Source organism: Camellia sinensis, chromosome 15 (genome assembly GCF_055761805.1).
Source record: "Camellia sinensis isolate YWXY chromosome 15, ASM5576180v1, whole genome shotgun sequence".
In the NCBI taxonomy this organism is placed as follows: domain Eukaryota; kingdom Viridiplantae; phylum Streptophyta; class Magnoliopsida; order Ericales; family Theaceae; genus Camellia; species Camellia sinensis.
The window spans coordinates 64397370-64416623 of record NC_138975.1 but is presented as its reverse complement, the minus strand read 5'-3'; the positions used below and the strand labels follow the sequence as shown (position 1 = coordinate 64416623).

Below are 19254 nucleotides of genomic sequence, written 5' to 3'. Positions count from 1 at the left end.
ACCGGGCTCACCCCATCACTTTTAAATTTTAATGTATCATTGGTTAAATTTCGTATTTCTTTATTCGTTGAGATATTCACAATAATTCAACATTTAATTACTAATAATGTTATACCAACTCATTAAAATTTTCAACATAAAATATTACATATGTCACACAATAATAAACAAATGTACAAAATTTTAATAAGCAATTTATTTAAACCATGGTATGAAATAATAATGTAGATACCAAAAAGAAGAAATAAAACATAATCACACACATGCATGGATTTTTAATCTACAAGATTAGATTAGCACAATATTAAATTTTTGTCCAAATAAACAATTGAAGAGATAATTTTTGATTCCTCCTTAATCTGCCAGAATTTTCAGAATGCATAACTCGTAATTAAAATTATAAATAAATTAGTTATACAACTCTAAAATTCATATAAATCTACAGAATACTCAATAAACATGTTATGGTCAATTTTCAGAAATCATTTTCCAAAAATAAATTATAAATAATTCTGAAAAATTTCAAGAAAATTTATGACACAGATTTATCACATTTTCTTAAATTAACTCCATACTTAAATTTATAAATCGATTCCATGATCTAAAAATTTATTATGAAACTAGACTTCTCAAATTTTATTTTTTGTTTAGAAATTACCATATTTGGTTTAATATAAAATTTTTAATGATTTTTTAAACACATAGTAAAATCTGCCTATATCTCCAGATTTGGTTAAAAATCTGTATAAATTCGTACAAAATTCCATAATTGTTGAAAAATTTATGGATGAAGTTGACATCATTTTAAACAACTTTGTAGAAGAAATCAACTTCAAATTTTGAGTATAAAATTGTCTAAAAATTCGTACAAATTTTCTGACAGATTCAAGGACCAAATAAATTCTTCAATCCTCTATTTAATGGTATAAACTACACATGCAAGCTTATTTCCACAATAATACCATGACTTTAAGGCTATCAATACGTTTAAATATTTGATATACACATCACAAAATTTACATACATATATATAAAAATTTCTATCTATAAATTAGTCATTTTATCATATGAATATAATCTGAAGATTTTCAACAATTAAAAAAAAAATGAGAGGGTTGAGAGGGTTTTCTTACTTAATAATAGAATGATGAAATGGTAGAAAATTTTAGCTTCCTTAATCTCCCACTCTTCTTCCTCTCCTACCCAACTTAGCTGCTTCACAAATTTCTTCTTTTTTTTTTTTTTCCCTTTCTTCACCGAATGCTTGCATGCATATCTATACACAATGAATGTTTGCATGCATATATATATATATATACAATGCTTGCAGAGCCCTTTCTCTCTCTCTCTCCCTCTTTTTCTCAGCATTCTCTCTTCATTCTATGAGTTCCATTTCTCTCAATTCCAAGAGTATAATGGGCGCTCCTTCCCTATAATATCATGCAATCCAACATGTGGCAAAGTTGCCATCAAAAATCTACAAAGTTGTTTATTTTATTTTTTTTGGGGGGGGGAGGAGGGGGAGGGGGGTTTCTTAAAATTGATACACCAAGATTTCTAACTAAGGTATTTAGTAAGAATAATTATCATATTGAATCCTAATTAAAATAATTTATAAACAACAAATATTGAACACCCACAAAATTATTATTCTTAATAATATCTTTGTTAGTGATTGAATTGGTTAATTTAAAACTAACTTTTACACTAATATATATTTCAGATAGACTCTAGATAAAATTTATTTATTTATTTATTTTCTTTTAAGAATAATTAAATGTGAGTTTTCACATCAACTCATCCATAACTAACACAAAAAGATAAAGACTTAAGTTTAATACTTGGTGTAACTCTACAATAATTAAAAATTCACTTGTCTCTCAAACCAGCGATCTAATAGTAATCACCACTCCTTCATACATATCATTAATCACATTAATGCAACATTTTGTCACTCCTTATTTCTCTAACGCCCACCAAATTATATCCCGAGACACTTTCTCAAGATCGATAAAAACCTATGAATGTCTCTTTTATTTTTTCTATACTTTTTTATTACTCTCCTCAAAAGATAGATCGCTTCCATTGTTGGCCTATCAAGTATAAACCCAAATTAATTCTCTAGCACCTATATTATATTTCACAATCGACGTTCCATTACTCTCTCCCACACTTTCATTATATGACACATTAGTTTGATTCATTTATAATTGTTGAAGTTCTGGACATTTTCTTTATTCTTGTAGATTGGCACTATGATACTCTTCTTCCACTCCTCAGACATTTTTCTAATCAACAAAATCTTGCTAAATAATCTAGTCAACCAAGTCACCCCCTTCTTACCCAAATATTTCCAAGCTTGAATAGGGATACCACTGGATCCTAAAGCATGATTCGATTTCATCTTCATTGGATCCTAAAGCATGATTCGATTTCATCTTTTTAAGTACAATCTCCATTTCAAAGTTCCTAATTGCACAATAAAACCTATAGTCCTAATTTTCCTTATTACTGCCTACTTCCTCTCCTTTTGACCTACCTTTATGTTCCTCATTTAATAACTTCTCAAAATTATTTTTTCACCTCTCCTTAATCTCTTCATCCTTGACCAACACCTTAAAGCCCTCACTCTGGAGTCATTTAACCTGATTAAAGTCTTTTCTGATCATCCACAGTAAGATCACAAAATATTGTTCGCAACCTAAGAATTGTTTAGATAACTATTTAGAACTAGTTTTACCACTATAAAAGAACAAATTTGCAACAATAAAATGTTACAACTAATGTATATATACATTGGATAATGACATATTTGAGTGTTTATGATAAATAATATGTATATATCTAAACAATCCAGTTCACTACCAAACCAAAACCATAACTATAAAATCATGAACCGAACCATAAAATATAGTTTGCCATTAATCAAAACAAAGACCGAACCGTGCATTAAAAAAGCCAAACCAAACCATGCGGTTTGATCTCTCTATTAGTGCATTGCTGATTGCAAGAAAGCTTTCAGCGCAATGGAGTCCCAATGCAAGTTTTCTATCTACTTAGGTTCAGAGAGAGAGAGAGAGAGAGTACCTTGTGCTGCTGTCAGATGAGAAACAGCTCTGAAGGGGGTAGAAACAGTAGCTTGGCTAAACTTACTACTTTTTTTAATGTTCCTTTCTTTGTTTTGTTAAAAAAGGGATGTGTGTTTTTACCGTGCAAGATAGACTACAGGCAGTAATTTGTAAGAGTGGAAAACTCAGGTTGTCTAGATAAGCGAAAAATAGACACAAATTGTTCCAAAATCATTACACATATAGTTATTCTTTTTCACTATATCTACATCAAAAATGTTTGAGAGCTCTCAAAAAGCTTTAAGGGATAAACCCCACTCATTGATGTAATGTTTTGACTTTAGTTTTACTTTTATTTTATTTTTTTGAATTTTAACGCTCCATTAGAACTCTCAAATTAGAGGAATGAATCATTTTTGATATCTACATGGAAGAGCATAACATCTTGAAATATAACCATTAGCAAGGACAAGAATCATCCACAGCGGTTCTCAAATGGATTGACATCCAAAAGCAAGTTCTGTCCACTCGAGAATGAAGAACTAAACATGTTACATACACTAGAAGCCCAGCAAGTTTATGCTGGATCTCCTCTTTTCTTTCCCTAACATAATAAACATCTAAAAGAACCAGAATTTTCAAGTCAGACTCAATCAAAGTACACTACCCGTCTGAGGTGGTTTTACAGAAGTTTGATCCTTCCATCTAGATGCCCCTGCATTGAATACTCTATGTAAAACATTCATCCGCTCCACTATCATAGACTCTTTTATATCCTCCAGTTGGGCGTATTCCTTCTCCATTATAAGCTCTAGATCATCAAAATGCTTGATTTTGCGTTGCAACTTCTTCAACTATATATTTATCCATTCATGCAAAGCACAAACATTAAGGCCCATACTTTTGAAATGAAAATTTATTCAAGTAAAGAAAAATTGATGATAATCCAACAGAGAAGTAATCTGTACTTAACAAACTACAGAAACAACAATGTACGATTACCTGTGTTTCGACAATGGTTGCCACTAAACATTCTATTTCCCGGTCTTCCTGATCTGCCAATAGCTTGGCACGCGCAGCAGCAGCACCAAGAGCTGTTGCTGTTGCAGCTCTCATTCGAAAAGTTAAAGGTATAGCATTCTTTTCAGAGGATGTTGCCTGAGAATCTGTAAGAGAAAATAGACATACATAGAAATAGTGATAACTCGCATAATGTAGATAGCATTGATAGCCAAAATAAAGGATGAAGGGTACAAGCAATTGACTCTCAAAGGAAAAATTATTGGGTGCTCTTGGAGTGCCACATGTTCATGCTCTTCACTAATCATTCATACTTTTGCAAGGCAAGAAAATTACAAAAGTATTAAGTAACATATAGAAAACAAATGAAATACATATAATATATATACCTAATTCAGTGGACCTTTCCTCAATCTCTGAACCATCAACCTGGAGGACTCTGAAGTAGTAAAGAAACAAGTAAATCAAAAACTGTATAACTCAATACAAGAGGTAAATAATCATGCCCAAAGCATCAAAGGAAAAACCACTATGCAGCATAGAAAAATAACCTCTGTTTCTTGTTATTTTGGGGGGAAGATCCTAACTCCTCATCTTCATCACCATCACCATAACCATCACCATCAAATATCTCTCTTGTACATTGATTTTCATCACAAAGTGCCGTAACAGCAGCCTCAGCAGCAGAAGCTGCAATTTCTGGGTCAACCATAGAAGAGATGAGAGCTACCTGATGGGAAAATGATGTTAGTATTGCGTGAGGACAAGGTGTAAGGGTGAAATTGGAATAATATGATATAATAAATAAACTTCTGTGACAATTTTGTGAATTTCCAAAACTTTTGGCTGTTTGAGACTAGGATGTGTAAAAATTTCCAATAATAAATAGATACATGACTGCTTGTTTTAAAAACTTCCTCAACAACATCCTCCAAGAATAAGGGAAAATAAAATTTTGATAAAAGAATATTCGCAAACGACTGCCTACTTGAAAAACTATCAACAACATTATTTAAGAATAAGGGAAATAAATTTTGATAAAAGAAGTTTGATATTCTCATAGAAAATCTTGCTAAAAAGGTTCTCAAGAACCCAAAAAAATAATGCAAAGATTCCCACCTGTTTCATCAGTGAACTGCCTGTATCTGAAGGCGAAGTAGTGCATGCTCTCTTTAGAGGAGGAACTTGGTTCTCAGTATCTCCATTCTGCTTGCTCTCATTCTTAACACCATGAAATTGATCCTCTGTCCTGATATTCTCTTGAGAATGAGACTCTGGTGAAGCTATTTGTCCTTGTTTGACACTACTCAGGTTGCCATCATTATCCCACAATCTACCACTTCTGTGGGTGGATCCCAACATTAGGTCCCCAAAAGGCAGTTGTATCAGCTTTGAAATACAATCCACTTTACTCTTAGTTTTAACATTTTTGGCCACAAGATCCCAGTCATCTCCGTGCTTCAAGACAGATTCTAAAAGAAGCAAAGTTTCTGCTTCAGTCCAAACAGCTGCATGATTCCCACTGTCTGGAGTGCAGTCAATGAACTTGAAATCATCCACAGACCTGTTCTCCCCATAATTTCCATTCTTAAAGCACTTCACACAAATTATGAAGCTTCCCTCCTGGTGCAAACAAAGTACATACACAATCAATTTTCCAAAGCTGAAAATAAAACTGAAAGAATGCTTCAAAATGAGTAATGCTCCCACTCAAATCTACTACCAAATGCTTATCAATATATTTTTATTGTACATGTGTATCAAAACAATACAATAGAATAATTGACAAAAAAAATCTCTACTGCTTGAAGCTACAAATGACATATTTAAAATATTAATACATGTTCAACAAATTCACTGTGCTCTGAACAAGCAAGCAAACCCCTACTGGTGGTATCTCCAAATCATTGGGCAACTTACCTAGCCAGCATAATCTCGAAAATTCACAGGAACACAGATATAGCAACATTTTATAAATCATGGTAGAATGGTAATGGGATTCTATACTCGAACCAGTTTTGCCCAGGAGAGTTGTGAATAGACTGGGGAAGACTATTGGAGGAATTAAAGAGCTTTTATCTTATTTTTTCCTGGTGAGGAACTAAGGAGCTGGGAAAGCCTTACAAAATATGTTCTAGATGAAAAATAGAAAATGCAATGGCTATGAAAATGAACAGAAGCTTTATCTTTTGAATACTAATTGTAACTATCACTCACTAGCCATCGGTAATAACAAACAAATGGTGTCAGCCTATGAAGCATGGACACTCCAAAAATGATGCCGTAGCAGTGTCCGACACGCGGACACGCCGGGGACACGGGGACACGCCGTGGACACGTACGAGACACGCCAGATGGCGTGTCCCTTTAATTTAATGATTTTTTTGGAAGGGGACACGGCGGAGACACGCCATGGGACACGGCGGGGCTCGTTTTTGAATTTTTTATATTTATTTGGGGTCAAAGTATAATATTTATAAAGTAAAAAAAAAAAAAAAAAAACAACGGGAAGCCCTAATCGAACAACTGAGGAGTAAAGGAGTAAAATCAAACCTGCAAAGACTTTCTCTCTCTCAGTCGAAGCCCTCTCTCTCAGTCGAAGCCCTCTGAAGTTGATCGAAGCTCTGTCTCTCACTCGCAGCCCTCCGACGTCGATCGCAGCCCTCTAACGTCGATCAAAGCCCTCCGACGTCGATCGAAGACCAGTGATCCAGTCGTCTCAGTCGCTGCTTCAGTCGATCCAGTCGTCTTCGAAGGTAAGCCCCTCTCTGCGTCTCTCGCTCTCTCTCTTTCGCCTCTGTCTCCTCTTTCGCTCTCTCTCTCTCTCTCAGCTTTCGACTGAGATGGATTGATTTTTATTTTTTTTTATTTTTTTTTACGTTTATATATGTTAAATGTAACAGACTCTTTTTTTTATTTATTTTTTATTTTGATATATATTAATAAGACTTTTTCTTTTTTTTTGATATATATTATATGTAAGACTCTTTTTTTTTATTATTATTATTTTTTTTTTTATTTGTTTATATGTTTATATATATATATATGTAAGAACTTTTTTTTTTTAATTATATGTTTATATATATGTATATATATAAAATTGTATTTAAATTCTGTTTTTTTTATTTAAACTCTTTATTTAGATGAGGCTGTTTTTTTTAATTATATGTTTAAATTCTGATTTATTTAAATTCTATTTAAGCTCTTTTTTTTGTTTTTTTTTATTTTTTTATTTATCCTTCTAATGTTAATGTTAATTTATAGGAAAAATGTCTAGTTCAAATTCTGCCAATAACACACCATCTGCCTTTGATGCTGAAGATGATAAGCCACTGTAGAAATATGTGACTAGATTAGAAAAATCTGGTGCAAAGGGGGGGAATTATACTTTTCAATGTAACTTTTGTCGGGTTACACGTAAAGGTTCATACACTAGGGTAAAAGCCCATTTGATGCAAATTAAAAATCAGGGGATAGAAGTGTGTCCAAAAGTAACAAGTAAGGATAAAGCAGATTTTGAGAGAGCAATTGCAGAAGCAGAGTTGAAATTGAAAAACTCTAGGTTGAAGAAAGTCCCATTGCCTCCTCCTAGTTCAAGTGCATCATTAGGTTTATGTTTTAATGAACCAGAGGAGATATATGGATCAAAAAGGAAGAGGTCAACTGCTTTAGGGAGTGGAAGTAGTAGTAACCCTGTTATGAAAGCATTTAACATTGGGGCTCGAGAACGACTAAATAGTGAGATAGCTAAAATGTTTTATTCAGCAGGCTTGCCATTTCATTTGGCAAGAAATCCTTACTATGTTAGTGCATTTACTTTTGCTGCAAATAACAACATACAAGGATATGTACCACCTGGGTATAACATGTTGAGAACTACATTGCTTCAAAAAGAAAGGATAAACATTGATAGGTTGTTAGATCCTATTCGAGGCTCATGGAGAGAGAAGGGGGTGAGTATAGTCAGTGATGGATAGAGTGATTCCCAACGAAGGCCATTAATAAATTTTATGGCTGTTACCGGAGGTGGACCTATGTTTCTTAAAGCGGTTGATTGTTCAAGGGAAACAAAGGACAAATATTTTATTTCCAACTTGATGAAGGAAGTAATTATGGAGGTTGGGCCTAAAAATGTGGTTCAAGTCATTACAGATAATGCCGCAAATTGCAAGGCAGCCGGGCACCTAATTGAAGCACAATTTCCTCACATCTTTTGGACTCCTTGTGTTGTGCACACCCTCAATCTTGCCTTGAAGAATATTTGTGCTGCCAAGAATGTGGAAAATAATTCAGTTGCATTTGAAGAGTGTAATTGGATTAGTGAGGTTGTGGGTGATGTGATGATGATCAAGAATTTTATTTGTAATCATTCCATGAGGTTGGCAATGTACAATGAGTTTGTGAGTTTGAAACTTCTTTCAGTTGCCGAGACACGCTTTGCTTCTTCTATTGTCATGCTTAAGAGGGTCAAGTTGATAAAGCAAGGTCTCCAAACAATGGTAATCAGTGACAAATGGAGTTGTTATAGGGATGATGATATTGGCAAGGCCAAGTTTGTGAAGGATAAGTTATTGGATGACTTTTGGTGGGATCAAGTTGACTACATACTTTCCTTTACTGCTCCTATTTATGACATGATTAGAGTTTGTGACACCGATAGACCTTCTCTTCACTTAGTATATGACATGTGGGATACAATGATAGAAAAAGTGAAGATGGTGATATATAAGCATGAAGGAAAGCGACTAGAAGATGAGTCTACATTCTATAATGTAGTACATCAGATTCTTGTAGACCGGTGGAACAAAAACAACACACCACTTCATTGCTTGGCACACTCATTGAATCCAAGGTGATTACAACACAATTTACTATTTTTATTAATTTAAGTTTAATATTATTCTTTCACATTTATAATGAGTAGTACTTTTTTTTCATTTTAGGTATTATAGTGATGTGTGGCTTCATGAGGATCCAAGCCGAGTTCCCCCACATAGGGATGAGGAGGTTTGTCTTGAGAGAAAAAAGTGCTTGAAAAGGTTCTTTGATGATCCAATGGAGCGCACTAAAGCAAATTTGGAGTATGCTAAGTTCTCAACAAAAGAGGGGCCATTTGCTGACATTGATTCCATTGGAGATAGATGTGATATGAATCCTCATAGTTGGTGGGTTGTTCATGGTGCATCTGCGCCCACTCTTCAATCTTTGGCTTCAAGGCTACTTGTGCAACCTTCTTCTTCATCATGTGCTGAGAGGAATTGGAGTATATACTCTTTTATCCATTCAATGAGAAGAAACAATATGACACCCCAACGTGCAGAGGACTTGGTTTTTGTTCATAGCAACCTCCGTCTTTTATCAAGGAGAACCCCACAATACCATGAAGGAGAGACCAAGTTATGGGATATTGCGGGCGACACATTTGATTCATTTGATGATGTTGGAATGCTTGAGGTTGCAAATCTGTCACTTGATGAACCTGAGATGGAGGTTGTGTTGTTTACAGATGATGGAGGTGCAAACGAAGAAAAAGGTGGTGATGCTAATGATGATGAAGACATGCAAGAAATTGGATCTACTTGAAGTTTTGAAAGGCCTACTTCTTTTTTTCTTTTTCTTTTTTTTCTTCTTCTTTGTCTCTTATTTAGTGTTTTTGTGAAAAATATTGTTGGATGTTAGATGTTGGATGTTTTCCCCTTATATTTAATGTTGAATGTTGGATGTTGAATCTTTTGCCTCTCTTATATTTATTGAATTAATGGTACTATATTAGTGTTTATTAATTTTGATTTAGAATGAATGTAATACGAATCTACATAACACATAAAAAATATATATATATATATAAAAAAAATCGCCGTGTCCCCTGCCGTGTCCGTGTCCCCATTTTTTGGAAATTGCCGTGTCCCGTGTCTGTGTCCGTGCTTCATAGGTGTCAACAAACAACTGAACCCTAGTTAAAAAATAAATAAATAAAATAAAAAGAGTATATAATGCATTAATTTATTACTGAAGCAGTCGAGACAGCCTTTTTGCTCTCTATTCTATCCTAATCAAATCCCAGGCTGAAGGTCAATCATACATGAGCACTTTTTCTGAAAAATACTGGTGATGGAGCTTTTGTCCAGTTAAAACCCCATGATATTCCACATGGGAGGATACACCAATACTTATAGGAGGTCCTTAGTAAGAAGAAGCAACAACTTTTCTCACAACATAATGCTGCCAGAGGAAAGACAAAAAAAGGTCTATATTCTTTGGATCTAACTATATAACTCTTACCATTGCAGTGTGTTAAATGTTTAATGAGTAAAATATTGCAATTAAATTGACTTCATATTAAAGAAAATAATCTATATCTTTTTTCTATGAAGCATTATGAAATTTAAATTTAAAAAAAAAAAAAAACTAAATCATAATATGTCCACAAACACGCATGTATGGTCTCGAGGAGTTCCCAAGCCAAGTTTATGTCAGTACTATGCTCCACACCCACACCATGGGAACAAATTGGAGCATAAATCTCATTATTTATCTGATATCTCCCATATGTAGTTTCTACTTGTAAGAAAAACTATATTTTTCTGTTTCTTCAGCCACTGACTTTCCATGAAGAGGTTGAATCATAAAAGTACATCAAGAATTTAAGATTCCTGTCCTTTTCAATCTGCTATATAAATTTGGCATATGCTTTTATGATTCAAACAAGTAGTTGATATCATTGATCACATAAGCAGTAGAGAAAAGACAGGATATGGGCTAGGTTGAAATTAAATACAACTAGCCTTCCAATGTCAATAGATAAAATTTATCTTATGCATAATTGTCATCAGCATAGAAAATCAATAATCCATATGAGGACCAAATAGAACTGTTAGAATTTACCATCACCTACCACCAATTTACCATCACCTACCACCATCTACTCCTCACCTACTCCTCACCTACTACACTCACCCTCTCCTATATAATGAGCCACTCACCATTTGTAATATACAATATCAATATATATCAATCAATAATACAATTCTCTCTATTTCTCTATACATAATTAATTCTCTCTATTTCTCTTTATACATTAAATTTCTACATGGTATCAGAGCAGGTTTAGAATCTAATATTCTCGCTTCACCGGCGGGCGGCAATCTCACCTTAGCCGCCCGCCGGACCTCAACCTAGTCTGCTAAAATTTTCTACACATACCTTAAAATTTCCTTTCTTCAACCTGCTGTTTGTGTTTTGTGCACTCAGAGGTCGGTTTACCTTACCCCACCATATTCCACCCCCGGTCCAGCCTCTTCTCATTTGTCGGCGGCGCTCGTCAATCCATCCAGCAGGATTTCCGAGGCCTTTTACAGACCCAGTGCCGCTGCGCCTCCCCCGTTTGTCGCCACGTGGACTGCGTTCGGGAAAACTGTCTCGACTACACGACGGCGATCATGGAAGCGTTCCTCGACTCCGACTTCTGTATCCAGCCGAGAGGCGGCGGCGGCTACACTCGGGATGAGCTTATCACTGTCACGTGATGTCCCATCGCCTTTGCTATCTACACTATCACCCCGGCGCATAGTCGTGGTGCCGTCTGGAATGTGCACACCAAACTTTTGACCAGTGACCATGGAGCCAGCAAAGCCACCTTGGGTGGGTTTACCATCTGTGTAGATATCTTGACCTTGCTCACATTGGATCCCACCTCTATCACTTCACCAACCACTTCATGCCCTGGAACCATGGGGTAATTGGACATGCCAAGATCATTCTTGATTTGCTGCATATCAGAATGGCAGATTCCACAACAAATCACCTTGATGAAAACATCTTCACCATCTCTCTCTCTCTCTTGAGGAGCATAAAGAAGAAAAGAGAAAACAAAACGAGGGGCCCTCTCTAACTCTCTCGGCCTCCACTCTCTCTCACTTTATTTATTTATTTTTTTTTTCCCACCGCCCAAACCTACTTTCTCTTTTATCTATATATATATATATATATATCTAATTCATTTTATCATCATCATCATGTACCCTTTTTTTTTATTTTTTAAACCAATCATACTCTCTCACACCATTCACCCTGCCACATACACAGCACATGCACGACACCATTCACACTCATTCTTGTTATTTTAATACACACATCCACTACCTCACCTTTATTTTCATTATTATAAAACACTATCCCCAATTTTAAATAAACTTTTCTATTCTAAACTTTTCTTCACCACTCAACACCATCATCACATTTTCCACCACCCACCTTTTCTCTTTTATTTCATAAATAAATAAATAAATAAATACAAAAATAAAAAAAATAAAAAAATTAAACCAAAAATCCAAAACCGTGGGTTTTATCAAAACCGTGGTCCCATCTTTTTTTTTTTTTTTTTAATATTTCCACTCCACTTGCCATAATGATGCTGTCCATGCCTTGGATCCTCCATGCCTTGGATCCTCTTCTTATTCTTATTACAAAAAAAAAAAAAAAAACCAAACCAATTTCCATATTTGCACAACACACCATATTTTATTCATATTGGGAATCCACCCCGATCACACTTTTACAGCAAAAAAAAAAAAAAACAAAACAAAACAAAACAAAACAAAACAAAACAAAACCAAACAAAACCAAACCCAAACACCCACCTCCACAAGCGGGATTTTTTCTTCTCTACTCTGCCGCCGGTCTTTTCTTCTTACCTCCGTCCTGGGCAGTCCTTGACGGTGCTGCCTCTGTGTTTTCCACGCCGCCCAGCACGTTCACTCCCCCATACTCTTCCACTGCAGCATATGACGGCCCTCCGAATCGGAACATCACGATGGCCTTCCGCTTCAGCTCCTTGTTTTCTGCCTTTAGCACACTTATCTCTGCTCGCGCATCCTTATACATGCGTTGGAGCAGAGCCAGCTGGGAGTTTAACTGTTGCACCTCATTTGTCCTGCTCTGCAGCCGGTGCGACAAATTTGTGACCGCAGTCATGGTTTCCACGCATGACTTCAGAGTATACTGATTGGCCTCAATATCAGTTTGCACCGCCATTTTTTGCTCCACCGACCGCATCGGAAAGTTCAACGGAGCAACCACAGAGGTGTTTGGTTGAGGTTCACTGGCTACCGCACCAGTTATTTCTCTTGTGGACTCATTCAGTTCTGGAAAGAGCGTAAGCCAGTGTTTTAAAAAGCGCGCTTAGGCGCGCGCCTAAGCTCGAGGCGCAATGAGGCGCAGCCTTGCGCCTCGAACAGGTCGAGGCGAGGCGCAAGAGGCGAGGCGCAGCTTAGGCGCTGAGGCGAGGGCTTTTTTTCGAGGCGCGAGGCGCGGGCTTCATGGGCTTTATCTTTTTTTTTTTTTTTTTTTTTTTTTTTTTGAAAAAAAAATAAAAAAGTGCTTTTTTTGTGGGCATGCCTGTAGGGATTCAAAACTTTTCAATATAAAATGACCAAATGTGGTCAAAAGAGAGCAAAAAGTGATACCTATTATATAATATATAATATACTTATATATAATATATAATTGATTCATATATATATATATATATAATATTATATAATACCTATAATATCTATTATATAATATATAATATACTTATATAATATATAAAATATAATATATACTTATTTATAGTAATAAAAAAAATAAACACATGTATGTAAAATAAAATAAAAAAAATTAATTAAAACACATTATGTAAAAAATATAATAAATAAATAAAATAATATATATATTAAAAAAATTAATTATTTTTTTTCTTCTTCTCTTCTCTTATTAAAAAAATTAATAATATACATATTAAATACTTTCTATGTTGAAAATTGTGTTATATTAATATTTTGCTTAACTTTTATAACTTGCGCCTCGCTTTGGTGAGGCGCGCGCCTCGCCTCGCGCCTCGGCGCTCAGGCTCCAGGTGACCTTGGCGCCTCGATGCGCCTAGGGCTTTTTAAAACACTGGCGTAAGCAGCCCACGGGAAGAGGAGGCCATGTTCTGGTTAGCTGGACGGGAAGAAGAGGCCATGTTACTGAGTGTTTCAGAGACGAGTTGGTTACAGAGTGTTTACAGAGTGTTTCAGACTGCAAAGGTTCAGAGGTTTCAGACTGGTTTGTTATGCTTCCAAGCCTCAGCCTCCGCTTCGATTTATAAAGACCCTGCCGAAGCGGCAGACACGCGCATCATGCGCCGCTCGACGCTCGCCGACAACTTGGGCGCGCCTTTTGATGGCACGTCTTTTGATAGCACGCCTTTTGATGAATTGGGCACGCCTTTTGATGGCACGCCTTTTTTAAAAATTGGGCGCACCTTTTAAGGGTGCAACTTTTTATGGGTCCGATAAGACTCTATAAACTGTCCCGACATTGATTCCGGTTAGCTCCTTTATGGGTCCGACAAGACTCTATAAACTGTCCCGACATTGATTCCGGTTAGCTCCTTTATGGGTCCGACAAGACTCTGTAAACTGTCCCGACATTGATTCCGGTTAGCTCCTTTATGGGTCCGACAAGACTATGTAAACTGTCCCGACATTGATTCCGGTTAGTTTCTACAAGGGTCCAGCAAGACTCCGTAAACTGTCACAACAACTGTCACAAAAGTGTCTGCTACAACGGTCCGACATGACCCCATAAACTGTCTTCTACATGGTTATGACACCCCCATACAGTGTCCTCTACAACGTTATGACACCACCATCCAGTGTCTTCACCAATGGTCTGACACGACCATACAGTGTCTCTTATCCTTTTTATTTTTATGTATTTTCTTGTTTTGTTCCTCTCTTCAAACTCAAGTTGGTTAGTTTCTATCCTCCTTGAGTTTGCGGGGGGCTGTTAGAATTTACCATCACCTACCACCAATTTACCATCACCTACCACCACCTACTCCTCACCTACTACACTCACCCTCTCCTATATAATGAGCCACTCACCATTTGTAATATACAATATCAATATATATCAATCAATAATACAATTCTCTCTATTTCTCTATACATAATTAATTCTCTCTATTTCTCTTTATACATTAAATTTCTACAAGAACCAAGCCAAAACCTGTAAGTACATTTCTCGAGCATATACTAAACTGAAAATCTCTTGCAGCTCCGCGTCTGTATTGTAAATATGCAATTACAAATAATCCAGTCTAAAGCATCAAACAAGGAATTCTACAATGGACTAGTCCAAAGACCACTTGAAAGAAAAAAAAAAAGAGAGGAGAAGAAGAACAAGAAGATAAACGAGACAATAAAAGTCCAAAACACTCTAAGGGACTTCCAAAAGACTTTCTCATTGTCATATTTGACAAATGCAACAAAGTCAATGTGTTGCATGTTCCTCTCCATGCTTACCTGTCTCTCCCAGACCAACAACAGCGCACCTTAACTCTAGAGAGAACAACATTAGTCAAACTATACACAGAATATGTTTAGGCAACCAAGTAGCTTGGTTAATGGTTAATTAATTACAGCTAAGTCTCACCAAGAAAGTCTTTTAGGGCAAGAAAACAGCATGGATAGACAGCATAGAACATTACTTTGTTAGAACATTCAGTTCACTATTTCTCTACAACTACAAGTTAGACATTCAATGCAATGGAAAATCAAATTGGCCATTACCAATTTGAGAAACAGATATAAGATGCAACATGAGAATGAGTAATGCAGATGCAATCCCAAAAAGCACTCTTTAATTGTTGGACATATCATAAAAGAAAGCACTTCTTGGGAGAAATTTTTAAAAAAAATAAAAAATAAAATTAAAGAAAATATAGATAAAAAAAGCAAGAAAAGGAGTTAGTTTTCCTACAACTATTGTACAGAACTTTGAACTTGGCTACCAACTTTTCATGATCCTTAATCCCGTAAAAGCACAAGAAAGGATTAGGAGGCAAATGTTACTTCATAGGGGAGTACCCATGTCGACAGATGAATATGAGTATGGGATCTCTGTCAGACACAGCACCCCCTCCATCTCACACAGCCGAATTGAATAGAGACGATGAGATAGAAAGAGTAAAGGGTTGGGCATATACTGTCCTCGAAAATGCTCAATCTCGCCAGCGATGAGGGTTTTGATTGTAGTCTTTGTTGTAGTTTTGCTCTCCCTCTGCTGCTTGTCATCATCGTTCAGCCAGATCGAGCCCTCTTTGTGATCAACAAAACAGATTGCAGCCCAACACTCCCTCTCCCCATCGTCATTTGCCAGATTGAAGCTTAAACTGACCACTCATGGATTGCGGCCCCTCTGCTCTCTTTATACCTCCAAAAGAGGTGAGATTTGAAATTTTTTTAAAGGTAAACTACCAATAGGTCCTAATAGTTAAACTTAATTCTCATAAAGTCCTATTGAAAATAAGTCTTGGCAAAATTGTCATTAAAAATATTTTTTTTGTCATAATTTTTTACATACGTCGCTAAAAACTGACAATTAGTGACTTTTTTTTGTCATGATTACTATAAATTGTCACTAAAACTTACAATTAGTAACTTTTTTTATGACAAATGTTTTCCATAGGACCTATTAGACAATAAGTCCACTTATTAGGACCTACATGTAAGTATCCCTTTTTTTTTATGGAGAGATTTAAAAGGTTACAGAATTGTTGTATTGGAAGAAGAAAGAACTATGTAAAGAGGGTTACTCAAGTGTGGGTTGTATATAAGCCAGTCCCATTTTCTAGCTATAACGATGTGTCATGTGTTTTATTATGAATTTGACTTTAAAAATTGTAATAAAACTGTTGGTTACTGCCCCACCATATCATCTCTTTTTGCCAGACATTCAGTTCGATATGGAACGTCTTTTTTTTATTTTTTTGGTGAGTACTACCAAAAATTACCAATTTTGCATAAATATACAACTTAAAGTTTTCTTAAAAGTTGTGCTTGCCTCTACATCCATATATGCACCAAAAGAGAATTGCAATCACATAAGTCCCTTAAAAATTGTGCCAAATGTCATATACAAATTCCCTTATTAATTGACCAAATAACATTAATTAACACTTTCAATAAAAATCTAGAAAGGCCATTCCAAATTTAAAACTAATGGCCTAATATAGAGTTACAAGCTTATTTTACCTTAGTTTCTTTCAATATTTAATTTCGTGTGTTGGAAAATATGGTTGTTCAATGTTATATCGGTTGTGTCCCGATATCCGTATCATCTTTTTAGACACATTTTAGCCGAGTCCCCATATCTTATAATTAAGAGAATATGTGAATCCGACTTCTGGACACATACCCGAATCTGATGCCCACAACCAAGTTTAGGTAACATAGGATGGAACCCACACTTTCCTACAACAAGCACAAAAAATATGAAAGAAAATAGTTTTTTTCCCCTTTTCTCTCTTTCCTTGTCAATTACATTCAGGATAGCAGCTGGCAGAGAATTTAAAAAATAAGGATCTATGTAAAAACACACAAAACCTAGCATTAACATTTTGACTCAAATATTCACAATATTTCCTTTATATCTATAGTTTCAGAGACCTCTTATCCTTCTTTTTTCTTTCTTTCTTTCTATTTCCTATGAGACCTTGCTATATTTCTCTAATTGGCGCAATCCCCAGCAGTTCATAATTTCCTTTCAATATTCACAAGCAATATCAAAACCAAGCAATGTGCGCAGCAAATACCTGATTTCTAATTTGTGATTCTTACATTTATTGATATTGTACTCCATCCAACATTCAATGGCCATGGAATTATCTCCGGTAAGTTAGATACAACGTATATCACAATAAGCATTCGAAAAAATCATTGAAGCGAACTCAACAAAATGGGAAAAGCATGATACCTTTTTGCATTCATAATGTCCTGACTCGCAACGATCTTTGCAATTCATACATAGCGTCTCCTTCTGCTCGCTGTACACATCTCTATAAGACGCCAGGGGAGCCAATTTGAATCCATTCTCCACCACTTCACCACCATTATCACTCCCACTCGGCGGCACCGTAACAGGCTTCAACGAATTCGGAACCGCCACGACACGGACTCCATTAGGAGCCCCCTCCTCAACCCTAACCCTCCACCTCCCCTGACTCTCCTCTTCTCCCAAATCCTCCTCACTCGCAGGAGCACCAAAATTAATCAAGCCCCACTTCTCCAGAAACAAGAACACCTTGTGAAGCAAACCGATGTCGCCGACAAGCGATTTACGCACCTCCGAGAAGGTAAGCCGTCTGGAAGGATCTTCTCTGTACTTGGAGATAATGAAATCTCGGTACTCTTTGTAGATTTTGGGTGTTCTGGTGATTGAACTTCCATCGAAGAAATCTCGTAGATGGAGTTTCTCGGTTTCGTGAACGTCGTCCCAGGAGAACCAGCCTGTAGAGAGAGAGAGAGAGAGAGAGAGAGAGAGAGAATTAGGGTTAGGGTTAGGGTTAGAGAGAAATTGAGAGAGAGAGAGAGAGAGAGAGAGAGAGACTTACTGGAGTGGGTAGGGATGGTGTAAAGGTCGAGCTGGGATTCGTCGGCGGGAACTGGGTGTTTTAAACTGGGGTTTTGTGAGCTCTCCATTTTCCCAGACCAGAGGCAAGACCGAGTTGAACTCGAGTCGAGTCAGTTGAGCACCAGCGGTCTCTCCCCCTCTCTCTCTCTCTCTCTCTCAATCTCTCTGTCTCCCTGTAACGCTTCTATAGGCTCCATTTAGTAGAGCTGTGTAAAGTGGTTATAATTTATAATTTAACAATTTATAATTGTAAATATAAGTTAATTTTTGATTTATAAATTAAATTTTTTTTTTCTCATTCAAATAATAAGTTAATTTTTGACTTGTAAAAAGTTATAAGTTGTATTATTAAACTGAACCAAACACATCAAATTAACTTAAATTAAACTAAAAACTGAAATAAGTTGAAAATAAGTCCTACCAAACAGGGTCATAGGCCAATTTCCCTGATTGCGGCATTTTGAATTTTTTAGTCGCACTATGAGATGTGTTTTCTACTTTATTCCCAATACAGGGTGAAACGGGTTTACCAAAATCGTTTTCCTTAAAACGGTATTGGCAAAGCCGTTTTTGAGAAATAAAAAAATAATAAAATTTTCTTTCATAAAAATGATTTTTCTAAAGTTGTTTTTATTTAACATCTAATTAATTTTAAGTTTATATAAAATGGTTTTTGTAAAACTATTTTATTTTTTATTAATTTTTTTTTTCAATTTATAAATAT

General features: G+C 35.8%; 2 protein-coding genes across 2 annotated transcripts; one reads left to right on the top strand and one right to left on the bottom strand.

Moving 5' to 3' along the window:
- Nucleotides 1–3498: 3498 nt before the first annotated feature.
- SWI3A (SWITCH/sucrose nonfermenting 3A) lies at nt 3499–18740 on the bottom strand. The gene is made up of 7 exons (XM_028266757.2): nt 18511–18740; nt 17874–18406; nt 5208–5711; nt 4640–4818; nt 4478–4527; nt 4071–4234; nt 3499–3922 (listed from the first exon to the last, which is right to left on the bottom strand). Exons 1-7 carry the CDS (start codon nt 18596–18598, stop codon nt 3722–3724), a joined length of 1719 nt encoding a protein of 572 aa, XP_028122558.2. The 5' UTR covers nt 18599–18740; the 3' UTR covers nt 3499–3721.
- On the top strand, nt 6947–9671 carry LOC114282355 (uncharacterized). Its single transcript, XM_082909918.1, has 2 exons — nt 6947–8940; nt 9032–9671. Exons 1-2 carry the CDS (start codon nt 8099–8101, stop codon nt 9669–9671), a joined length of 1482 nt encoding a protein of 493 aa, XP_082766044.1. The 5' UTR covers nt 6947–8098.
- Nucleotides 18741–19254: the final 514 nt, after the last annotated feature.

Excerpts from the sequence above, each read along its gene's own strand:
- LOC114282355 (XM_082909918.1), top strand. The coding sequence starts at position 8,099 with ATGGCTGTTACCGGAGGTGGACCTATGTTTCTTAAAGCGGTTGATTGT. Across the intron at positions 8,941-9,031 it reads GCACACTCATTGAATCCAAG|GTATTATAGTGATGTGTGGC; the intron begins GTGATTACAACA and ends TTTTCATTTTAG.
- SWI3A (XM_028266757.2), bottom strand. The coding sequence starts at position 18,598 with ATGGAGAGCTCACAAAACCCCAGTTTAAAACACCCAGTTCCCGCCGAC. Across the intron at positions 18,407-18,510 it reads CACCATCCCTACCCACTCCA|GCTGGTTCTCCTGGGACGAC; the intron begins GTAAGTCTCTCT and ends CTCTCTCTACAG. Across the intron at positions 5,712-17,873 it reads GACATTATGAATGCAAAAAG|GAGGGAAGCTTCATAATTTG; the intron begins GTATCATGCTTT and ends TGTTTGCACCAG.